At 33.6% G+C, this 20,551-nt stretch overlaps 1 protein-coding gene and 1 pseudogene across 1 annotated transcript in view; one reads left to right on the top strand and one right to left on the bottom strand.

The window, feature by feature from the left end:
• HOOK1 (hook microtubule tethering protein 1) overlaps positions 1-20,551 on the top strand; it is a 67,470-nt gene that overhangs the window by 22,604 nt on the left and 24,315 nt on the right. Inside the window, exons 6-12 of the mRNA XM_060022838.1 lie at positions 3,896-3,963; positions 5,131-5,193; positions 6,123-6,206; positions 11,410-11,576; positions 17,850-17,990; positions 19,128-19,329; positions 20,142-20,252. Coding sequence (XP_059878821.1) covers positions 3,896-3,963; positions 5,131-5,193; positions 6,123-6,206; positions 11,410-11,576; positions 17,850-17,990; positions 19,128-19,329; positions 20,142-20,252 — 836 coding nt within the window. The remainder of the gene's footprint in view (positions 1-3,895; positions 3,964-5,130; positions 5,194-6,122; positions 6,207-11,409; positions 11,577-17,849; positions 17,991-19,127; positions 19,330-20,141; positions 20,253-20,551) is intronic.
• LOC132425345 (large ribosomal subunit protein eL43-like) lies at positions 19,698-20,023 on the bottom strand (annotated as a pseudogene).

Genomic DNA, 20,551 nt, shown 5'->3' on the forward strand with positions numbered 1-20,551 from the left:
GATGATATGAAAGCGAAAGTCTTATTGTTTATAGGCAGAACATTTTAGTGGTCTGGATGGAAGATCAAACCAGCCACAACGTTCCCTTCAGCCAAAGCCTAATCTAGAGCAAGGCTCTAACTTCAATCTTGTGAAGCCTGAGAGAGATGAGAACACTGCAGAAGAAAAGTTTGAAGCTAGCAGAGGTTGGTTCATGAGGTTTAAGGAAAGCCATCTCCAGAACATAAAAGTACAAGGTGAAGCAGCAGGTACTGATGTAGAAGCTACAGCAAGTTATCTAGAAGATGTAGCTAAGATAATTAATGAAGGCCACTATATTAAACATATTTTCAGTATAGACAAAACAGCCTTTTATTGGAAGAAGATGCCATCTAGGACTTTCATAGGTAGCTAGGAAAAGTCAATGCCTGGCTTTGAAGGACATGCTGACTCTCTTGCTAATGTAGATGGTGACAGAGTTGAAGCCCGTGCTCATTTATCATTCTGGAAATCCTAGGACCTTAAGAACTATGCTAAATCTAATCTGCCTGTGTTATAAATGGAACAACAAAGGCTGGGTGACAGCACATCTGTTTACAACATGGTTTACTGACTATTTTAAGCCCACTGTTGAGACCTACTTCTCACAAAAAAAAGCATTCCTTTCAAACATTACTGCTCATTGACAAAGCACCTGGTCACTCAAGAGCTTTGATGGAGATGTTCAACAAAATTAATGTTGTTTTCATACCTGCTAACAAAACACCTATTCTGCAACCCATGGATCAAGAAGTAATTTTGACTTTTAAGTCTTGCTATTTAAGAAATACATTTTGTAAGGCTATAACTGCCATAAATAGTGATTCCTCTGATGGATCTGGTTGTCAAAGTACATTGAAAACTTTATGGAAAAGATTTACTATTGTAGATACCATTAAGAATATACGTGATAAGGGGGTTCCCTTTTCTCCACACCCTCTCCAGCATTTATAGCTTGTAGACTTTTTGATGATGGCCATTCTGGCTAGTGGGAGGTGATACTCATTGTGGTTTTGATTTGCATTTCTCTAATGATTAGTGATGTTGAGCATCTTTTCCTGTGCTTTCTGGCCATCTGTATGTCTTTTTTTGGAGAAATGTCTATTTAGATTTTCTGCCCATTTTTTGATTGGCTTGTTTGGGGTTTTTTTGATATTGAGATGCATGAGCTGTATGTATATTTTGGAGATTAATCCCTTGTCGGTTGCATTGTTTGCAAATATTTTCTCCCATTCTGTGGGTTGTCTTTTCATTTTGTTTATGGTTTCCTTTGATGTGTAAAAGCTTTTAAGTTTAATTAGGTCCCATTTGTTTATTTTTGGTTTTATTTTCATTACTCTAGGAGGTGAATCCAAAAAGATCTTGCTGTGATTTATGTCAAAGATTGTCCTGCCTATGTTTTCCTCTAAGAGTTTTTATAGTATCCAGTCTTACATTTAGGTCTTTAATCCATTTTGAGTTTTTTTTTGTGTGTATGATGTTAGGGAATGTTCTAATTTCATTCTTTGACATGTGGCTGTCCAGTTTTCCCAGCACCACTTATTGAAGAGACTGTCTTTTCTTCATTGTATATTCTTGTCTCCTTTGTCATAGACTAATATACCATAGGTGTGTGGGTTTATCTCTGGGCTTTCTATCCTGTTCCATTGTTCTATATTTCTGTTTTTGTGCCAATACCAAACTATTTTGATTACTGTAGCTTTGTAGTATAGTCTGAAGTCAGGGACCCTGATTCCTCCAGCCGTTTTCTTCTTTCTCAAGATTGCTTTGGCTATTCAGGGTCTTTGTGTTTCCATACAAATTTTAAGATTTTTTGTTATAGATTTGCAAAAAATGCCATTAGTATTTTGATAGGGATAGCATTGAATCTGTAGATTACCTTGGGTAGTATAGTCATTTTGACAATATCGATTCTTCTAATCTGAGAACATGGTATATCTTTCCATCTGTTTGTGTCATTCTACACTGTCGGTGGGAACGTAAATTGGTACAGCCACTATGAAGAACAGTATGGAGGTTCCTTTAAAGACTAAAAATTGATTTGATCCAGCAATCCCACTCCTGGGCATATATCCAGAGAAAACCATAATTTGAAAAGGTACATGCACCCCAGTGTTCACTGCAGCACTATTTACAATAGCCAAGACATGGAAGCAACCTAAATGTCCATCGACAAATGAATGGATAAAGAAGATGTGGTACATATATACAATGGGATATTACTCAGCCATAAAAAAGAATGAAAGAATGCCATTTACAGCAACATGGATAGACCTAGAGATTGTCATACTGAGTGAAGTAAATCAGAGAAAGACAAATACCATATGATATCACTTATATGTGGAATCTAAAAAATGATACAAATGAACTTATTTACAGAACAGAAACAGACTCACAGACTTAGGAAACAAACCTATGTTTACCAAAGGGGAAGGGTAGTGGGGAGGGATAAATTAGGAGGTTGGGATTAACATATGCACACTACCATATATGAAATGGATAATCAACAGAGACCTACTCTATAGCACAGGGAACTCTACTCAGTTCTCTGTAATAACCTATATCAGAAAAGAATATGAAAAATAATGGATATATATGTGTATGTATAACTGAATCACTTTGCTGTACACCTGAAATGAACACAACATTGTAACTCAACTATACTCCAGTGTAAAATAAAAACTTTTTAAAAATAAAGGAATGTTTCCCTTGAGGGGAAAAAAAGAACGTAAGTGATTGATGGGAAGAGGTCAAAATATCAACATTAACAGGAGTTTGGAAAAAACTGATTCCAACTCTCATACATGACTTTAAGTGGTTCAAGACTTAAGTGGAGGAAGTAACTGGATATGTGGTAGAAATAGCAAGAGAATTAGAAGTGGAGCTTAAAGGTATGACTGAATTATTGCCATCTCATGACAAAATGTTAACAGACGAGTCGCTTCTTATGGATGAGCAAAGAAAGTGGTTTCTTGCGATGGAATCTACTCCTGGTGAACATGCTATGAAGACTGTTGAAATGACAATAAAGAATTTAGAAATTACATAAACTTAGTTGATGAAGCAGCAGCAGAATTGGAGAGGATGGACTCCAATTCTGAAAGAAGTTCTACTGTGGGTAAATGCTATCAAACAGCACTGCATGCTACAGAGAAATTGTTTGTGAAAGGAAAGGTCAATTGACATGGCAGACTTCACTGTTGTCTTATTTTAAGAAATTGCCACAGACACCCCAGCTTTCACCACCACCCTATTCAGTCAGCAGCCATCAACATCAAGATAAGATCCTCCACCAGTAAAAAGGATTACCACATGCTAAAGTCTCAGATGATGGTTAGCATTTTGTTAGCAATAAAGTACTTTTTAATTAAGGTTTGTACGTTGTTTTTTTAGACATAATGCTATTGTCACTTAATACACTACAGTATTGTGTAAATATAACTTTTATATGTACTGGGAAACTAAAAAATTCGTGTGACTCACTTTATTGCGATAATTGCTTTATTGGGGTGTTTTGGAACTGAACTGGTACTATCTCTGTGGTACACCTGTACATGTGAATTCATCTCATAATACTGAATATTTAACAAGAGGAAAGAAATTGTCATAATTGTTTTAACATTAATTGCAATTTCTTCTCTTTTTCTTCCTTGTCAGAAAATTAGAGATTTTCTTTAAAACATTTATAGATATTTTTATGAATATTTTCAGTTCTGCTTATTTGTTTACAATGGACATATTTTTTGTGGTAAAATAATATACTTGCATAAAGAATTATGTGTAGTGAATGAATTTTTATGTTGTTAATTGAACGACTAAATTTCTATGGGTGAAGAGTAGGGTTTTTTCAGATCTGATTTTTTTTTTTTAATCATAGAACATATTCAAAATATAATGACACTGGAAGAGTCTGTTCAACATGTGGTCATGACTGCCATTCAAGAGGTAAGCTATATCATGATCACATATGTATGAAAATCCTAAACCAAATTATATAAAACTGTTCACATAGATTTTATGGATGTATATTTCACCCCTGTATAAACGAGCCCTTTGTAGTAGGTTTACTTATCTTTGGCTGTTGTGTCTTCCCCAAAAATTTCTTATAAGGACTTGAAGCCCAATTGTAGTACCTCTGCATTTTAAAAGTTAAATTAACATTGTCAGTTTCCTTTAAATAACTTCAACTAAGCAAGATAAACAGCCTCTTGCCAGTTAGTTTTTATAACTTCTCTTTGTTTCTGCCAGGTAGAGTAATCTTTTCTGAAATTTTAAAGTGTGTGTGTGTATGTATCTCATATGCATTTTCAGAATGTTAGAACTGTGAGCAAATAGAGTGAAAATTAGGTTTCGGAGCCAGGTAACCTGAATTCAAGCCAGTCTAGTTATCTAAGTTGTACCATAGAGATTCAGAATTCATTCGGTGCATGTTCATTCTTAAAATCAGAACAAAAGGCTGAGATGAAGTCAAGTGAAGAGGAGGCCTGAGGGAAAGTTGAGTGAAGGGTTAGTGAGGAAAACATAGTTTGGAAGAGGCATGACTTAGAGGGAGCCAGCATCTAGGACTTTAGAAGTGTGTATACTCTGAGTTTGCATTGCTGGTTTGAATTCAAAACATCACTATGCATAAATCTGCCTTTCATATGCAGAAAAGTTATTTTACAGTATCCTTTTTTTTTCGTATAATTGTAACTCCTACTTTTAAAATGACTTCTCAAATTAGGAATTTTGCCACATCACTCATTTAAAGCTCTATTTTTAAAATGCCAATTCATGTTACGGAAAAATAAATTTTTTTATTATGTGATGTGTTCAGTTTTATTTAGTAATTCATTGTTTAGAACTTGAATTATAATTTTTCAGTACATTAGTATTTTAAATATATCTAAATATTTCAAGCACATTTTACTTATGTCCTCACTAATGTAATGCTTGAACACTGTGTTATTTAGCTTAAACCTCTATTCATTTTTTATTTGAATAATATAAGGATCATCAAATTAAGGCAAGGAAAAGTTAAACATAAAGCATTTTACTTTCCTTTCAAGTAAACATATTTTTTACTGTGTAAATCTTACTTTATTGTACTTAATTTTACTATTTTAATTCTAGTTGATGAGTAAAGAAATAGTGAGCTCTCCTACAAATGATGCTGTTGGAGAATTAGAGCAACAGGTGAGTATTTTAGTATGTGAGGAAAATGTTGCACAGTGATAGAGTTTCTTTGTCAATTACTATCTTAAAGGCTTACATAGGAGACCACATACGAGATTATTTTCTTCCATGAAATTTAGTTTATTCTCCTATAAGATCTTAATTGACTATTATGCATTCCTTCATGAATGCAAGTAGTGTTCATCTTCAGAGTTTTTAATGATCATGTTTGAAGAGATGAGTGGCATTAAACTTTCCTGACATTTGTTAATACATATGTGGCCCATTCTGTATAGTTACATAATTAAATAGTACTTAAAAATTCTGCTGAATTCTAATTTACCTAATAAGGAAATATGATTTTTGTCACAGTTGCTTTCCTCTAATATTGAAGAATTAACTCAAAGGTCCTGTACTCAGGGCTTCTTTCCCTGGTTGTTTTACACAGTTGTTTTACATGGAGGAAAAGGCACACTCCTCTTCTGTATAACCAATCTGGGTTATAAGGGGAAGGGTAAGAGAGGTAAATGCATCAAATACTTTTCCTGTTATATGTTTGGACACTTGACTTTCCTGAGTGTCACCAGCCATCTCAAGAAGTATTTCAAATTAAAAAAATTTTTTTCTATAAAAATTTTATTTAAATAGAAACATGCTGTGCTCTAAATTTTTTTCTGTGATAAAATAAACAGCTCATCCTCTAATACTCTGTTTTAAATATTTCACAAAGATTTACATAAAATTTTATTTCTGTGGGACCTTAGCCTTAAATGTTAATGAGACTCTGTTGATATTATTTACAGAAAAACAACATATTACTACTTATTTGTTAATAGGTAAATTTTAAAAGCATTTCCAACATCAGTGTATATATGTGTTTTGATAAAAGTATATTTTTCAATTTGTTTCAAAATGTGATTTACTAAGAGTTAGGACATTTTCTATTTCAGCTTAAAAGGGCCCTGGAAGAACTTCAGGAAGCACTAGCAGAAAAAGAAGAACTGAGGCAAAGATGCCAAGAACTAGATATGCAGGTATGGATCGAAGAATAATTTCCTCTTTAAATTTACAAGAGTCTTATTTTAATTAATTAATTAGTAAAGTGTTTTGGAGCTTGGGTTTCATTTCATGGAGGGACCATTGAAAGAGTCTGTTATAGGCTTGACTCTTCAAACATGAACTTTATAATTCTTCTTTTAGAGTTGAAAATTGCTTGCTTAACTACTTCATTGAGAGGGTCATTCTAATTGCAGAATTTCAACTGCTTAGATGATGCCTTGGTTTGTTGTTTTGTAAAAAGGGGAAACTAAAGTATCTACTTTATAGGGTATGAATATTAAGTGGGGTCCTTTATGGAAATATTTAGAAGGGCTTGACCCCCAATAAATTTGAGATCCAAGTTTGTTTTGCTAACATGTAGGTTTATATGAACACATGTATGTGATTCTTGGGTTCCTATGCACATACGTGTTAGCAAAATAAACTTGACATGAGAGACAGTAGTTAACAGTTAAAGGAGTAGATTGTCAAACCAGGCTGCCTATATTCAGAACCTGGTTATGTTACTAGCTGGTTGTATATGCTCAGGCAAATTGCTTAATTTCTCTATACTTCATATTTCTCTTTTGAGAAATGATGTGTTAATAGTATATATCTCCCAGAGTGATAATTACATTTAAATGAATTAATATACATAAAGCACTTAAAGCAGGGCCTGGTGCATAGGACTGTGTATATGTTTGCATGTATTGTTATTATTGTTATGTGAAAATTATGCAATAAGTCTCGAAAAATTATACAAAGATTTAAATGTACCATCATATTATGCTGTATGTAAATTGCACTTTTCATTCAAATAATGAGCTACATAAATAATTGACTCTGAAAAGTGTGAGGACAAGGAACAAAGGTTGTGGTAGCATTATCCTTGCTTGATGAGATAAATATCTAAAGTGATAGGGCTGGGTAATATTTCTAACATTCAAGGGTCTGCAAATAAGAAGACGAGAAGTGACTTGGTCAGGGTGACTCAGCTACGTAGGGCAGTGACAGCACTAGAATCCAGATCTTCTAACGTCATCTTTAAACATCACTCCTCTATGTTTGAACAAAGCCAGTGTTTATATTTGTACGAAGCTAGTGTCTCAAAATTATGAGAACGTCTACCTTTTCTCCTTTTTCCTTTCCTAACCACACTCACCTTGCATGTATATCATCACATATATGCACAGACCTGCACAGCATCAGAGATGTTTTATTTTCAAGTAAGATTATATCCTCTCTCCAGAATACCTCATATAAAGAATAGAGGATTGAATCATTCACGTATTACCAGTCTCATGTAGGATCTCTGTACAGTTTTCTGAGAAATTCTTATTCAAAAAAGAACACAAAATTCTGTGTTAAAACATTTCAGTGTTTGTAACACATGATGGAGAGTATGTGATGATCTGATTTTAGTTGAAAAGTGTAGACATCCCAAGTTTTGGCATTTTTAATTCCAGTATCAAAATAGAGTCAACCCTCAACTATCTGCTACACATGTGAAATGAATATAATCAAAACTGCATATAATCAAAACAAAAATAATTAATTTAACAATATGAATTTCACACAGGTGTATATGATACCCCAATTTTATAAGGAAAATTATTTTTGAAAAATGTTTACTTTTAATCATATGTCACTTGAGAGTGATTCTAAAATTTGGGGGGAATTCTTTTTTAATACTCAACCAAATAAACAAAAAAAGAAAAATAAGCTGCAAAGAAATTCACCAAGGGCAGGTGAATAAACAAAAGGGCATAACCTGATGAAGTTAAATTAAAAGCTGGTAATCAAGGAAAGAAGCAGGCATATGATGTTGACAGAGGTGCTGCATGGCAGGAACCTGCTGTTCTTCCTTCATCCCCAGCCCATGCAGGGGAATCAACAAAAACCTTGAGACTTCCCACAGTAATCCACCCAATCAGAAGGAAGTTCACACTATGAGTCCTTCATTTTCTTTGGACTGGGGAAGAGTGGAAATGATGGCTAAGAAGAAACTAAGGACTCTTTCTGATAGGAACAAAGGCTGTAGGGCCACACACTGAATTGGGGAAACAGTCTGATGCCCAAAGGAATTTCTCCATGGGAATGGAATATACTTCTCACCACCCTGGTATGAAGTACTTAAACCTCAGAAGTGAGAGCCTAGCCCAGGTGTTATAAAAAGATTGCCCGTTGTCTCAGCTGCCCCCATGCTGCCCGCCCCCTGCACTATCTTCCCTGACCATTCACAAGGCTATATAGAGAGGTGGAGAGAAAACAGTCCCAACTATTACCCAGAGGGGAGAACATACTGGGCCATGGGTTACAGTGGAAAGGGTGTCCAAGAAGTCTTCAACACTATGCCAGAACAAACGGGGTATCTTAACTGCCCACAAAACATGAACTAGATGAAAAGAATCAGAGCATGACATCTCTGTGAACATTACAGACTAAAACCAAAAACAGACAAGAGCATGTAAAAGACAATAGCCAAGCTTAGAAAATAACTTTCACTTCATTTAGTATTACAATTTCGTAAGAACACATCAATAGAATAGACTAGGTGGTAGGACAACAAAGTGAAGATTTAAAAGGAAATCACAGCTAGATAGAAACAAATCAGTGAATAATGTTTAACACCAACCCTTACCCTAGTTAAGCTATCAGACTTCAAGAATACAGGAAAAACAACTCAGTCAGTCAAGCAGAAAAGGTAAGTCACCCACAAAGATAAGAAAATCAGGCTCCCCTACAACTTCCATGCCGGAATATAGAGGAGCAATATCCCCAAAATGCTGAGGCAGGGAAACAGCATTAACTGAGGAGTGCAGGTGCAAACTCCCTTTCTTGAAAAAAAACTACTCATTGACACAATCCAGTTAGCGAACATGTTTTAATCAGAATAAAGAATGCAAGAACAGAGGAGATTCTGTAGTGAAAGATCTGGTGATGAAGCTCAATCCATTTAAATAAAGATCTGTGTGAGTTCTGTGTAAATTATGGTTATAGATACTGGGACAAATGAAATTATGACTCACTAAGTCAGGAGTAAGGTCTGATTATACGTACTTTAAAAAAAGAAAGAAAAAAAATCCACATGAGAATTTGATGTAAAGTTTTGAGAAACTTTCACAAAGTTTTGGTCCAAGATGATTATGGGGCCTTGGGGCAAGTTAGGACAGGTTTATCAACCACTCTTTACCTGCCTTTCCCAGTCATTATTCATACCACCTGGCAGCAGTAGGTAACACTGCTTCACTTACTGCAGTAACAGAGGCTGGTTATTCTTGCTTCTAGTATGTTAGAGAAAAGCATACTTTTACCCAGAATTGTATAAGATTCAATGAGGCAGTTATTTTCAAACTTAAGGTGTCTACAGAGTATGTGTGACTGGGCACAATGTGATAAAGAGGACTCCAGCTATAGCAGTTTACTTTATATTTTAATTTTTAAAATAAACAATTATAAAAAATATTAAGTCTGAGTGATGTGAGAATATGAGTATTATTTTGAGCTTTTTTTTTTTTTTCTTTTTTAGCTTTTTGAACTTTCTGTCTCTTTTAAATAGCTCAGAGAGAAACAGAGACAGAGAGAAACAGAAAGGGACAGAGGCAGGTACAGAGTGAACCTAAACAAAATATCACCATGGCATCTTGTTAAAAGAGATGCCTAGAACCACCACTGGACACTCTTAAGTCACCCATCTGGGATGGGTCGGAGGAATTCTCATGTTTAATACCCACCTCCTTCATATCTGTGATAAAGGTGGCTCTAGAACCACAATGTAAATTGCATGGATAGGAACAAGGTTAGTTACCCACTAGGTATTGAAAACTAAGTTTGCCCGTGCTCCTCTCCCTTCTTCAGGGGATTCTTAGCCAGTTTGAAGACAGGGTATTGTTTCTCCTCTACCAGTCTTTTTACAACAGCCCCTACCTTCAAGCTAGAACGAGATCTTGTTTTCTTTGTGGGCCCCCAACCCCCCATAGTATAGTTCCACCAAAGCACCACATTTTCTGTCCTGTAATTGTTTACATTTCTGCTGTAGCGATCTTAAAAGGGCACAACCTCTCATTCTTTTTTGTATCCCAAACACTTAGGATTGTACATGACAGGTCATTAGACTGCTTGCATGACAAGAATGGATGCATGTACTGAATTTAGGAAGAGAAACTGTTTCCTCCTAGACAGGTCACTAGACTGCTTGCATGACAAAAATGGACGCATGCACTGAATTTAGGAAGAGAAACTGTTTCCTCCTAGTCTGTCTGGGAACAGTTTCCCAGCCTTTGTTTGTGTTCCTCATTTGGAGGACAGTGTTTGTAACATGCCTACACTGTATTTAAGACTATAATTTGATTTTAATTTCCTCTTATTAGCTTGGTGTGTAAATATGTAGTCCCATTCCCATAACTGGACTGAATTGATTATACCTTTTGAAAATATAAATAGCAAACTTGTGCAATATTATATTGTAAGTTATGGGAGGTCAACCTTTTTTCAAACTAATCTTAATAAAATCACACATAAACTTCTAGTCTTATAAAAGGTCACAGCCTTAGCTGTAAATTTTTAAAGATGTTTTTAAATGAAAAAGAAATAAAACTGAGAGAGCAAATCATGCTTAACATAAATATGTAAGTAAAATTAAAAATGTATCAAGTGCTGATGTTGATGTGATTCTGAAGTTACATGTTTGTATCCATTTTAAATAGTTTCAGTGTGCAGTTGCATTCAATTCAGGTTTTTGTTACTGATTCATTAACCAAATAATGTGCCTATTGCCTGAAGACGTGATGTGTAACTGATAATTTTCTACCAGGAACCTAAAATGGTAACTTTGTATATATGTGTGTATATTTTGGCTTACTAGGTAACAGCATCCTAAAAAATTATACCTAAAAGGGAAACAAATTAATTTTTTGAAGTTCATTGGTATTTAGAGATTTTAGAGACTTAGAAACATTTTCTTTTCAGAACTAAAGCAAACATAACATTTGAAAGATATTCTTATATGTATTAACTCTGTTTTCTCTGTATTAAGAAAGTTGATTTCTTCTGACCCAAATCTCCCAGACCCAGAACTCCAGAGCTCTAAGGATCCTTAGAAATTATCTAGTCTGCTTGACCAAGCTATTTAATGGCTTGGTCAGATTTATTCTAAGCTTTTTTGCTATTGATGCTTATGTTTGTGTATTTGTTTTTTAGGTGACAGCACTTCAAGATGAAAAGAATTCACTAGTTTCTGAGAATGAGATGATGAATGAAAAACTTGACCAGTTGGATGGTTCTTTTGATGATCCAAATACAATGGTTGCAAAAAAGTATTTTCATGCACAGTTGCAACTAGAACAATTACAGGAAGAAAACTTCAGGTAACATTTGTAGTGGAAATCATTTTATACAGTTTTATTAAAATAGTAGCTAAAAAATCATAATATCAACAACTAATTTTAAGCATTACAAAGCATGTTTAGGATTAGAATCCTAAAAATACTGTTGAAAATACTGAATGGTGTAAGTGGTTCCTGCCCTCATAGGGCTAACAGTTCAGTTTGGCAAGTAGGATACATACGTAAAAAACAAAACAATTCAAAATAATGTGTGATAAGGGCCAAATGAAGGCCATAGGCAAGTCCAAGTGTAGTTTAAAGGAGTGATTGCTGAAGCCTGGAGAGAAGTGGGAGTTTCTTACATAGGAGAAGGAACTTGATAATAAATGGAAAAAATGTAAATCTTAAGCTAAAGATGCTTTTCATATAAACTTTTATATTTCTTCTTTTAAAAAAAAAGTGTACATCTAACCTTTAATAAAAATGTATTGTCTCTTATGTGCTTACCACTGAGCCTTGCACTATAAGGCCTTGAGGGTAGGTGCTCCAGTTGTACTGTATGTATTTTTGTTGTTGTTACTTTATTATTTTTTTTATTATTATTAGTTTTTTTTTTTTTGCGGTACATGGGCCTCTCACTGGTGTGGCCTCTCCCGTTGTGGAGCGCAGGCTCCAGACGTGCAGACTCAGCGACCATGGCTCACGGTCTCAGCCGCTCCGTGGCATGTGGGATCCTCCCAGACCGGGGCACGAACCCACATCCCCTGCATCGGCAGGTGGACTCTCAACCACTGCGCCACCAGGGAAGCCCCGTTGTTACTTTATTTTGATATGATTTCAAACTAACGAAAAAGTTGCAAGAATAGTATAAGGAGCTCCTTTATACCTTTCATTCAGATTTGACAGTTGTTTTACAGTTTTCTTCATTTGCTTTAGCAGTCTCTTTACATAATCATATATATATATATATATATATATATATATATATATATGCACACACACGTGTTAGTTTTTGGAACCATTTGAGAGTAAATTGGAGACATGCCCCTTTACCCCTATATACTTCAGTATGTATTTCCTAAGAACAGAGATATTCTCTTATAAATCACAGCATAGTGATCAAAATAGTGAATTGGTCATTGATACAATATCATTATCTAATCCACAGATCATATTCAAATTCCAGCAGCTATTTCAGTGTCCTTTATAGGTAATTTTTTTCTTGGTTCAGAATCTAATCCGGGGTCATGCATTGCATTTAGGAAATGGATCCAATTATTGATAGTAATGGATATTCAATGGACAATAGTTCCATTACTGTCATCATTTGTCTTGATGTTTAAATTGTCCCAGATTTGACCACTGAGAAACCTTTCAATTTCAACATGTTGCTATCCTTCTTTGAGTATTTTCTTACTTACTGGCACAACAAAATGTTCCAGACTCTTCTTATTTTTCCTCAACTCTAGAATCAGCCATTTCTCCAAGAAGCCCTTATTGCTTTTAGTGGAGAATGTTATTTAGAAACAAAGAACTATGCTCCAGATGAAACTTTCTGTCATTACTTCTGAGCCACCTTGGTGTACAGAGCTAGGAAATACTCTTGCACAGGTTCATACCAGTCCATGTTTGCACACGTGCGTATATGCACATATCTGCATTTATTTTCATACCTACAATTATGAACAATGAGTTCATCTTATCATCTTCCATTTTAGTCCAGTGACTTCAGGGTTCATTCTGATTTTCTCCATTTCCATATTGTAACTCCCTTCTCCAACAGTGAGAAACCTGGCTTCCACTTTCCTCAATACATTTTCTCATTTACTCAATCCCAAAACACATAGGAAGTAAGAATTGCTAACCCATACCTCTGTAAAAAGCAAACTAATACTAGACTTCAGTACATTTACAGTTCTGTTTTTTTTATGATGACATTTGCATATTGTGAAATGAATAAATACTGAGTACAATTTGGCCTGTTTTAACAAATGCGTACATTTTTGTAACTCACACTTTTATTGTTTGATAGATCATTTCTGTCACTACAGAAAGTCCCCCTATGCCCTTCCCAGTCAACCCCTATCTCCCAGAGAGTAATTACTCTTCTGATTATTTTCCACCATAGATATGTTTTCTCTCATCTAGAAGTTCTTATAAATTGAACTGCAATATGAATTCTTTGGTGACTGGCTTCTTATGCTCAGCATATTTGTGAAATTTACAGATGTTGCTGAATATATCAGTAGTTCATTCTTTTTTATTGCTGAGTAGTATTCCATTATATGGAATTATTTCTCATTATGACACATTTTGCTTATTCATTTTCCTTTAGATGGGCATTTGGGTTTCCAGATTTTGGCTAATATAAATAAAGCTGGTATGAACATTGGAGTATAAGACTTTTTGTGAACATATTTTTTCATTTCTCGTTGGCAAATACATGAATGAACTGGTATTGCTGAGTTACACATTATGTCTGTGTTTAGTGTTAAAAGATACTGGCAAACCATTTCCCAAAGTGTTCATATTGTTTTACATTCCCACCAGCAGTGTTTGCTGCTGGTTGCTCTAGTTACTCTGCCTGTATAACATAACTTGGCTTTATCAAGCTTTTTAATTTTAGTTATCCCAGGGGATGTGTTAAGGGTGTTGAATTGTGGCTTTAATTTGTATTTTCCTGATAACTAATGATATGGTAAGCCCCTTTTCTTGTGCTTATTGGCAATATATCTTACATTGTGAATCGTCTCTTCACACTGTTAGCCTATTTTTAAATTGGGTTGTTTGTCTTTATTACTGAGTTGTAGGAGTTTTAAAAATATATATTCTGGATACAAAATCTTTGTCAGATATACAGGTAGTAATATTTCATCCATTCTTGGCTTGCCTTTTCATTTTTCAAATGGTATCTGAAAGAGTTAAAGTTCTTAACTTAGGTGAAGTCTGATTTATCAGTATTTTTAAGATCAGTGCTTTTCGTGCACTGTCCGAGAAATCTTTGTCTGCTCCCTTGTCATGAAAATACACTCTACGGTTTTCTTCTAGAATCTTTATAGTTTTAACTTTCACATTTAGGTCTGTGATCCATCTTGAACTGATTTTTTGAAACTAGTGTGAGGTGTGGATGTGAAGCTTTATTTTTATTTTCCTTATGAGTATTTATTTGTTCCAGTATCATCAGCTGAAAAGAAATTTATTTTACTCTGTCAAATTGCTTTGGCACCTTAGTGAAAAATGATACAACCATAAAATTTGGGTCATTTTCTGGACTCAGTTTTTTCCCATTGATCAATTTTTCTATCTTTATGCCTATAAGACACGATTTTGATCACTATGGCTCTAGAGTAAGTCATTTAAAATCAGGTAGTGTGAGTATTCCAACTTTGTTCTTTCTCCTCAAAATTTGTTTTACCTCTTCTATCCTTTGCTTTTTTAGTCAGTTTCTGTTAAAAAAACAACCTTTTGTGATTACGATTTGGATTGTATGTGATTGATACCTTGACCATATTGAGAATTTCTGTCTATGAATGTAGTATCTTCGTCTATTTAAGTCTAATTTCTCTAGCAATTTTCTGTTGTTTCCATCATAGTTTTATGTGTGTCTTCTGTTAATTTTATTCCCAAATATTTAATTTTTTTGCTGTTACAAACACAAAACATTATTCTGAAAAGTTACTGCTAACATATAGATACACAATTGATCTTTGTATATTGAAACTTTTATCTTGTATCTTGAAACTTGTGTCTTGTATTTTGAAACCTTTCGGTCTTGCAAAGTTTCTTAATTTCCTTACTGATTCTTCTAGTTGTTTATTGAAGTAGAAAATCCTAAGGAATCTACACTCACCTTGTCTATTAATAGAGCTTTACCTCTTCCTTGTATTATTTCTGCCTTGTATTTATCTTCTTTGTTTTGAGCAAGAGCAACCATCTTGGTTTGTTCTGGGTCTTTGGAGAAAATGTTCAATTAAGTACTGTCAATTATGAAGCTAGCTGTAGAGTTTTTAAATTTGCTTTTTATCAGATTGAAGGAGTTCCCCCTTTATTTCTGCCTTGCTACAAGTTTTATCATTAATTGGTGTTGATTTTTTGTCAAATGACTTTTCTGCGTCTTGAGAAGATGGTTTGGTTTTTCTTTTTCACTCTTTTAATATGATTAATTTTTGAATGTTAAAAAATCTTGTATTCTAGGGAAAACCAATTGGTCATATTTTATTGTCTTATATACATATGACTGGATTTGGTTTGCTAATATGTTGAAAGTGTTTTTGTGTCTGTCTTTATAATAGATATTGGTCTGTAACTTTTTTCTCTTGTAATGCCTTTCAGGTTTTGTTATCAGAGTTTTGCTAGTCTCATAGAATAATTAGGAAGTATTCTCTCCTCCTCTATTTTCTGAAAGAGTTTATGTAAGAATGATACTATTTTTTCCTTCAGTATTTGATAGAATTTATCAGTAAAGCAATGGGATCTGTGGTTTTCTTTGTGAAAGGGCTTTTAATGGCACATGTAATTTCAGTAATGGTCATAGGGCTTTTCAGATTTTCTGTTTCATCTTATGTCAGTTTGCTAAATTGTTTTTTTCAAGGTATATGTTTATTTGATTTCAGTTTTGAATTTATTGGCATAAAGTTGTTCATAATATTCTATTTATTGTCCCTTTAGTGACTGTAGGAGCTATAGTGGTATTTCCTTTTTCATTCCTGATACTGGTAATTTGTGTTTTCTCTCATTTTTCTTAGTCACTCTTGCTAGAGGTTCATCAATTTTATTAATCTTTTCAAACATCCTTTATTAACTTTCCATATTGTAAGTTTTAGAGCTCTGTTCTTTATTTATTTTACTTCCTTTGGATTTAATTTGCCCTTCTTTTTTTAGCCTCTTCAAGTTAGATGATTGATTTTAAGGCTTTCTTCATTTCTAAAATTAGCCTTTAAAGCTGTAAATTTTCCTCTAAGCACTGATTTAGCTGGGTCCCCAAAATTTGATTGATTGTGTTTCTATTATTATTCAGTTTGAAATATTTTCTAATTTCCCTCGTGATTTCTTCTTTGACTTGGGGATTATTTAGAAATGTGTTGTTTAATTTCTAAATATTTAAGGCTTTTCTACAGACTTCGTATTGTGACTGATTTCTAATTTAATTTCCTTGTGGTTAGAGAACATATTCCATGAGACTTCAATCTTTTAATATTTATAATACTTATTTTATTGCTCATCATATGTTGTATTGTGGTGAGTGTTCCATGTGTACTTGCAAAGAATGTGTGTTCTGTTTTTTTGACTGACTTGTATCATAAATATTAATTATATCAAACTGGTTAATAGTGTTATTCAGATCTTTTCTGTATTTTTACTGACATTTTTGTTTAGTTCTATCATTTATTGGGAGACTGATGTTAAAATTTTCGACAGTAATTATCGATTTGTGGATCTCTGATTCTGTCAGTTTTTGCTTTATCTATTTTAAAATTTTGTTTTTACTTATATATACCTTTATGATATGTCTTTCTGATAAATTGACCCTTTTATTATTATGAACTGTCTCTCTTTATCTTTGGTAATACTTTTTGTCTTTAAAATTTTTTTGATGTTAATATAACCACCCCAGCTTTCTTTGCTTACTGTTTGCATGGTACTTTTTTTCATCTTTTTACTTTTAATATATTGTGTCTTTATATTTAAAATATTTCTTGTAACTAAAATATATTTGAGCCTTGCTTTTTTTTATCCAGTCTGATAGTCTCTGCCTTTTTAATTGGTATGTTCAGTCCATTTGACTTTTATGTAATTTTTGACATGGCTGTATTTAGGTCTATCGATTTTCTATTTTTCATTTGTTATATCTAGTCTTGGGTTTATTTTTCTTCCTTTTTTGCATTATTTTCAGTTGATCAAATAATTTTTTAATATTTTAATTACTGTATTGTCATTTTAGTTTTTGTTGTTCTAGGCTTTGAAGTATTTATTCTTTATCATAGTCTATACTTAGAGTTAATACTTTACTACTTTACACGCTATGTATATTTTTGGATAACTTTAATATATACATTTTCTCTTCATCTTTTGAAATTAAAATTCCTGTTTGAACTAGAAAACCAAGCTCAGTGTTTTAGAAGTAAAAATGAAAATTCTGAACATCTGTTGCTTCTCAGGTCTGTTTTAAAACCAACAGCTGAAAACTTTAGTTTTTCTTCTTTTGAATGCAGAATCCAAAAAAACATTTTAGAAGTAAGTTTTGCTAAGCTCATATCTCAGTAAGAAAACAAATAATGGAAATTACATTATAAATACTTGTTTTCTTTATGCAAGGCTCGAAGCTGCAAAAGATGATTACCGTGTTCACTGTGAAGAACTTGAAAAGCAATTAATTGAATTTCAACATAGGAATGATGAGTTGACTAGTCTTGCTGAGGAAACAAGAGCCCTGAAAGATGAAATAGATGTTCTTAGGTATGGCATGTCTAAATATAATTATGTCACTTCTAAGTTATTACTTAGTCATTTCAGTATTCCATATTTTAATCAGGGATTCTTAGAGTTTTCCCTATGTATCAAGTATTGATCAGTTTTTATCCAGCCTCCTAGTCTTTACTTCTTTTATGCTTGTTGATAGTTATGGACTGTTTAAGGATAACATTTGATTCTTGTTAGGACAGTTTCATAAACCTTCTTCTTATTTCTCATTTAAGAAAATGATACCTTTTTCTTAAAAATTTGTAAGCTGAGTTACTTTTAGATACATTTGGCTTGACTTTCTTGTGCTTACTAGTATATCTTGTGAAATTTTTGTGTAAGGAAATGCAGTCACAAACCACATTTTGACATTTGATAAAATATAGATAAGAATCCTAGCATTTATTTCAAGGTTATCTCAGGTTTGTCTTATAGTCTTTGACAATATAAAATTTATATTTAGTTTTTGCCTGTAAAATGTTACTGAAGCAAATAGTCTATCCACATGACTTTTATATTTTCTGTTAAATTTTTTTAATCAGCCATTTTCTTGCACAGTTTTTAATGTCCTTATTTTAAACGAAATCTTTATAACCATTAATTTGAACTTGCATGTGATATTGAAGTGGTTTGGTTTATTTATTTATTTTTGCTCTAGCCCAGTTGTCAGATAAGCACAACTCCAAAGGGAAGTGCTTTGCTAAACAAATTATAAGTTGAGTCAACTTCCTTAGTATATCAAATACTTAGAGCAGAACTACATTAAATATTATGCACAAAGCACAATTGGCCTGTAAGCTACAGAGCAGCTCAGAATTGTTCAATTATATTTAGAAAACCATTCTTTTTTTATACATTTTTCTGATATATAAAATAGTTTGATAATTCAGTTTGTCAAATTTGAAGCATTTTTATTTTGATGACTTTATAACGGAAGGGTTGAACTTTAGACAGTTTTAGGCCTGAGTCTGTCTCCAAAGTTCTCGCAAAGTTTATGATTTCTTTTCTCTGTCCCTCTCATTTTTTTTTAACCAATTGATAGTTCATTGGGAAGACTCATTTTACAGCCAGAATAACATTGTTATGTGTACTTACTAGTTTTTACACAGTAATGTTTAGTCTTTGTTATTATAGGGCTACCTCTGATAAAGCAAATAAACTGGAGTCAACAGTTGAGATATATCGTCAGAAGCTCCAAGATCTGAATGACCTTCGCAAGCAGGTGAAAACTTTACAGGAAACAAACATGATGTATATGCATAATACAGTCAGCCTAGAAGAAGAATTAAAGAAGGCAAATGCAGCACGTACACAATTAGAAACATACAAGAGACAGGTAAGAAAATATCTTGATTTTTTAAATCAGTAAAATTGAAAAGAGTTTAACTTTGAGTTGTCTAAGTCTTTTACATTTTTGTTGGCTTCTGAGCTTGTATATTTTTTGGACATTTTTATTGTTTTGTTAGTATTTCTGGTAACCAGTGATAAATGCCTAGAGAATGGAGTTATAGCCTAAAATATTCTCTTCTGCTGTTTATCAAACAACCTAGATAAACAGGGTAGAAGGCTGATATTTTTTTTTTGCTAAGTTATTATTTGTGTATTTTAAAACTTATGTTTATTCTTATCTACATGCCATTTCCACAAATTTTTTTTTTGTTATATAAATTAACCAATTTTTATAGGCTAGCAACATTTCAAATGGTGGTGCTTTACTGGGCCTTCAGTTCCTTCAGTCCTCTGATGGCAGACTTTACTGTGACAGCAGAAGTGGTATTGTAGGTCCAGGCACCACCAGCTACCGTTTTCATGCAGGAACCACAGTGCCAAATGCCCACAGCTCATCTCTTCATCTTGGTTTTGCCACAGAAGGAGCAAGTGTATTTGGCATGCTGGCTGATTTCAGTTTTCTTCACCATTTTCCTGAGGGAGGCACCATAATGGGTCCCGTATTTACCCACAATTCCAACCTTCTTGATGCATTTAGCCACGTTGCTGCAACCTAGGACCAAGCCCAGAGAGTCCACAAATATTTAGAATTAGACTATAATCTTAGTATAAATTTTATTTCCAGTTTCTCATTTATTGAACTCTGAAAAGCTATCAATATTATATACTCTCATTTTGTACTTTTGTTTCCGATAAAAGGTTCAGGATCTTCACGTTAAACTTTCCTCTGAAACCAAAAGGGCGGACACACTAGCATTTGAAATGAAGCGGCTTGAAGAAAAACACGAAGCTTTACTTAAGGAAAAAGAGGTAAACGTAAATATAATTGATATGTAATATGTATGTCTTGTTTTAGTTTTTAATACTGTCCTTGCTGTTTTAAGAATGGAAGTGATGTAATCCGTTCTGTCTTTCTCCAAATTGAAATTGGTGATATAAAAGAAAGTCTTGTAGACATTTTTTATGGGGTTTTGTAAGTTTCTTTCATATGGGAAGATGAAGTCACAGAGCCTAGGTCATGTCTCAGTGCATGTTTTCCAGCTCTAGACTGTCAGCTCCTTGAGAGCAAGGACCATAGATGCAATTTTTTAACAGCTTTATTAGGATAT

Source organism: Delphinus delphis, chromosome 1 (assembly GCF_949987515.2).
Source record: "Delphinus delphis chromosome 1, mDelDel1.2, whole genome shotgun sequence".
NCBI lineage: Eukaryota > Metazoa > Chordata > Mammalia > Artiodactyla > Delphinidae > Delphinus > Delphinus delphis.